General features: G+C 36.4%; 1 protein-coding gene across 1 annotated transcript; it reads left to right on the forward strand.

The window, feature by feature from the left end:
- The first annotated feature begins 2,865 nt into the window (after positions 1 to 2,865).
- Positions 2,866 to 3,803, forward strand: LOC103212267 (olfactory receptor 5V1-like). Its single transcript, XM_007958267.1, is given in 2 exon segments — positions 2,866 to 3,586; positions 3,589 to 3,803. Coding segments are annotated over 2 exon segments (936 nt in total).
- Positions 3,804 to 5,323: the final 1,520 nt, after the last annotated feature.

Consider the following 5,323-nt stretch of genomic DNA (forward strand, 5'->3'; position numbering starts at 1 on the left):
GTAGTGATAATGACTCACAAACCCAAGGAGCAGTCACTATGAGTTAGGACTGATTTGACAGTAGTGAGTTTCTTTTTTTGTTTTTTTACTATTATATGTTCTAATTAGTTTAGTATAGAAGCATATAGATAGACAAATATAACAGCCCTTCAGAATACTGAATATTTGAGAAGTGACACAGCAGATATTTTCATTTTGTTTTGCTTTCATTCATTAATTTATTCAACAGATTTGGTATATTGAGTAAAGTTATTCACCAGTTTGTTGTTTTCATACTAATATTTTTTCTAAATTTCTTGATTAAAGACTTTCATAAGAGCTTATTTTGTTTCTTCAATACGGTATAGAGCTGATCTTTAATGCTGTTTAAACAAAGAATAGTAACATTTCTCAAGTACTCAAACCAATTTTTGTAAAGCACAGAGATTTAAAATCAGGAAAGATGTGGGCCAGCCAGGCTTGTGTCCTTTCACCATATATAATCAATCTGTATGCGGAGCAAATGATTCAAGACATTGAATTGTATGAAGAGCATGACATCAGGATTGGAGGAAGAATAATTAGCAACATGCCATATACAGATAAAACCATCTATATAGCTGAATATGAAGAGGACTTGAAGTGCTCACTGATCAATATCAGAGTCTATAGTTTGCAGTATGGATTACATACTGGATTACAACACAACATAAAGGAAATTAAAATCCTCACAACGAGATCAATAAGCAACATCATGTTGAATGGTGAAAAAATTGAAGTTGTTAGGGATTTCATTTTCCTTGGCTCCTCATTTAACACCCATGTAAGCAGCAGTCAAGTATTGTATTAGTCAGATCTAAGGCAAAAGAAGGGAGCTCTGGTAGCTTAGTGCCTAAGGCACTTGACTGCTAACCAGAAGACTGGCAGTTCAAATCCACCAGCCACTCCCTAGAAGGAAGGTTGGGCAATATACCTCCCTTGTGATACCACCTCAGAAACCCAAGGAGAGGTCATTATGAGTCTGGGCTGACTGGACGGCACATAACAACAACAACAACAACAAATCTCTATGGAGTGCTGGTGGTGTAATGCCTAAGGCATTTAACTTTTAACCAAAAGACTGGCAGTTCAAACCCACCAGCCACTCCTTGGAAGGAAGATTGGGCAATCTACTTCCATAGAGATGCCATCTCGGAAACCAAAGGAGGAGTGGTAGGGGTCAAATCCACTCCATGGCAGTTACTTTGATTTGCTTTAAATCTTTTAGGAAGTAGCTTGCCCAGTTTTCCTTCCATAGAGTCGCTGGTGGGTTTGAACCACCAACCTTCTTGTTAGCAGTTAAATTCCTAAGACACAACACCACTGGAGCAAAAAAGGTGACATAATATATTTCCATTTATATAAAGAATAATTATATATGTTGTATTATTTATATCTCAAATTTTGTCTGAGCCAATAAATCATTACCAGGTTCTTTTGGCAAAACAAATGGAATGATCATATAAGAGTTTTGAATTTTAATTTCTAACCATATGTTCTCTTAGAATTTTCTGTCATGCACTTGTGACATAAAATAAAAAATAATTTTTAATGTGACATAACAGAATCACCTAAATACTGGTTTGTAGATCTTCAGACTTTTTGTGAGTTATTCAGAACTTGGTGAGTATCTGAGTTATAACTTGCAGTCAAATATAATTAGAAAATTAAGAAATACTAAAAACTAAAAGAAAAAAAAAAACCCTCATTGCTGCGAAGTCAGATTGGACTCACCGTGATCCCTCCTTGGGTTTCTCTGTGAAAGTAGATTGCCCAATCTCCCTTCTGAGGAGTGGGTAAATATGTGTTATATATGATCAAGCACTTACATTTTTTGAAATAATATATTTCCATAGGTATTCTTCCACAAATGAAAAAACTGTCAATTTTAAGGGAAAGAAAGTCAAATATATATGTGAGTATGTCTTTTTCTTTTCTGAGTACAGACACAAATAATAAAGCTTATTTATATTTTATAGATAACATACAAATTTTATAAAATAAAATAAATATTTAAACTCTGAGAAAATAACAATGTTCATATTTAAATTATTATGATATTTAAATTATTATGATTTTGTAGGTATGGAGAAACACATTTTCAGAGCAGGTAACCCACAACACAGTCAGTTCTGCACTCATCTGTTATATATCTGCCTTTCACTGTGTATGGTAGTTGCTAACAATTATTGATATATTTCAAGGAATAAGACACAGCTTCTAACATCAAAATACTTAGTGTGAAGATAGTGCATAAACTATACACTTTGAGATATTACCAGAAAAATACATTAGTTTATGGTCTAAGCAGAGGTGAAGGAGCTCTGGTGGCACAGTGGCTAAGGCACTTGGCAGCTCTGGTTAGTGGTTGCTGGTTCAAACACACTAGCCACTCGGCAAAAGGAAGATGGGGTAATATACTTCCATTAAAGATTTACTGCCTTGGAAACCCAGTGGGGATTGCTGTGAATTGGATGGCAGTGAGGTGTTTTTTTTTTTTTTTTTCCGTTTTGTTTTGTTTGAAGCACAAGTGAGAAATTTACTATCAGTTTACTTTGAACAGTGAAGTCTATAACCCATGTTGCTTAGGATTCAACAATACTTTCATCAAGAATGTGAGATTTTAAAAAGCTCTTTGGGGAACTAAGGTTAAAATGTCTAAAAATTATTATGCATGTAATGTTTGCAATATTTGAAATCTTAACTAAAATAAGGTCGGCACAAATTTTCATCAACTACACACACATTATTTCCCAAGAGTTTCTCATTCACTAGATCCTTGGGTTTGACCCTAATCTGAGTCTGTTGGTTTTATTCCCTCTAGAAAGAGCCCTGTGGAGAGAGGAGATGGATGTCTACAACCAAACTATCAACACAGACTTCATCCTCCTAGGGTTCTCTGAGCTCCCGGAGGTGCGCTACACTCTCTTTGTGGTTTTTGCCGTCATCTATCAGGTCACGTTGGTGGGAAATGGGGCCATTCTCCTTGCCATTGGGACTGTAAAAAAGCTCCACACACCCATGTATTATTTTTTGGCAAATCTGTCCCTCTTAGATATTTTCTGCCCATCATCCACTGTTCCCAAGATTCTTAAGAACCTTTTGTCTGAGAAGCGAAGCATTTCTTTTGTTGGATGTGCTTTGCAGCTATTTTTCCTAGTAGCCCTGGTGGGGACAGAAGTCTTCCTCCTCACTGTCATGGCTTATGACAGGTATGTGGCCATATGTTTTCCCCTTCGTTACACACTCATCATGACAAAATGGCGCTGTGTCCAGCTCGCAGGTGGTACCTGGGCAGCAGGGTTTCTATACTCCATAGTGCACACGGTGTTCACATTCCGCCTATCTTTCTGTAAGTCTAATCGAGTCAACCAATATTATTGTGACATCTCTCCAGTGGTGGCCCTCTCCTGCTCTTCCACATATGTGGCAGAAATGCTTGCCTTAGTGTTAGCATGTCTTTTAGTAGTCAGCACCTTCCTGATCACTGGTATCTCTTATATCTACATAATATCTACCATACTGAAGATGCAGTCAGCTGAAGGGAAGCAAAAAGCCTTCTCCACATGTGCTCTCACCTCCTTGTGGTTTGTTTGTTCTATGGTACAGTGATACTTAACTATGCCCGCCCCTCTTCCAGTCACCACTCCTCAGTCACTGACAGGCTTATTTCAATTATGAATGGGGTTATTACTCCGATGCTAAACCCTATGATCTACAGCTTGAGAAACACAGAGGTAAAAGGAGCACTCAGAAATGTTTTATGCCATAGGAAATGTCTATAGATTGTAAAATATTACTCATTTTACAATCCTCTAAATGCAATTTCAAAGGAAGGTTTGCAAATATTCATACCAAAAAAAAAAGAAACTCACAGCCCTTGAGTAAGATCTGACTCATGGCGACCCCTCCTTGGGTTTCCCAGGCAGTATCACTACTGCCCAAGTAGATTGTAGTTTTGCCTAATCTTCCTTCCGAAGAGTGGCTGGTGGATTTGAACCACCAGCTTTCTGGTTAGCAGTCAAATGCCTTAGGCACTATACCACCAGAGTTCCCACACATAACCATTTCTTGTGATATATATATATTTTTTCACTTGATCATTTTGCATTTTAACTTTCATTTCTATTTACTCTATACTTTTACTTCTATCCTTTCCTTTGCGCACATGAATTCGTGATTATGCAGTCCCTCCAAGTGGAGCATTTACTTTTCTCCATCCCGGAGCATGCATATCTAATTTGGTTGACTGTTAATATCATCTTAATCTTGAGAGGTTGATAACTGAAAGGATCATCTTCACACATGCACATGCCAATCTTCTCCTTTGTTACCCTATAATTGTGTTACTTGCATAATTGTTTCCCATTTTGTTGTTATATGTCATGGAGTCAAGTGTGACTCTTTGCAGTCACATACGTTACAAAACAGAACAATTTGCTGTCCAGTCCTGTGCCACCTTCATGATCATTTTAAGTCTGAGGATGTTGTTGTGGTTATTAGACTCTGCTCTGCCTTAGAGCTCAGTACTTCCATTCGGTGTGAATAGACATCTGTTGATTCTGACTGTGAATTACCTTCCATTCTAATTTCCTATAACCTGTAGGAATGGGAACATTTTCTCTCTGGACTATAGATTATGTTATACACCTCATTAAGTCAACAATGGCATATGAATTACTCTTTTTCCCCAACTCTATACATCCAGATATTTCTAAAAATATATTCAGTCTGGTGATTACATATGTATGTCCTGTCATAATGGATTGCATCTGCCACTTTGAATTTCTGATTCTCTTACTCTCTGACATTCAATATCATATCTGGGTTCCTCTTACTAGTATTTTGTTTTTCTTTTACGTCTAAGTGAAATGTTCACATCTACTGACATGTTCTTATATCATTCCAAGGCATACTGGCCTCTCCTCCTCTGGAATATCATTGATCTTTTAGAAATTATTGGGATTTTACCAAGTAAGAACCTTATCTTTGTCTCATTTGTTAGGGACTATGAGTGCTTTGAGATGCAAGGATTTGGATCAATTCTATTTCTCCAAACTCAGCAAGGTCCCAGTTCATGTCATATACATGTTTCAAAGATATTCATACTTGAATTTGGTCAAATATTTGTTATTTAAGTTTAGAAACATTGGGAAAATCTATACAGACTTGAACAATAAAATGAAACAATAATATTAACATTTGAGAATTTTTTTCCTTTGTTGTATTTGATTTTATTTTCTATTTTTAAAGCTGAATTTACATGTGATATGAAACAAGCAATGATCATATATTAAAAATATTT

This window comes from Orycteropus afer, unplaced genomic scaffold (genome assembly GCF_000298275.1).
Source record: "Orycteropus afer afer isolate SDZICR_OR568_19922 unplaced genomic scaffold, OryAfe1.0 scaffold00899, whole genome shotgun sequence".
NCBI classification, from domain to species: domain Eukaryota; kingdom Metazoa; phylum Chordata; class Mammalia; order Tubulidentata; family Orycteropodidae; genus Orycteropus; species Orycteropus afer.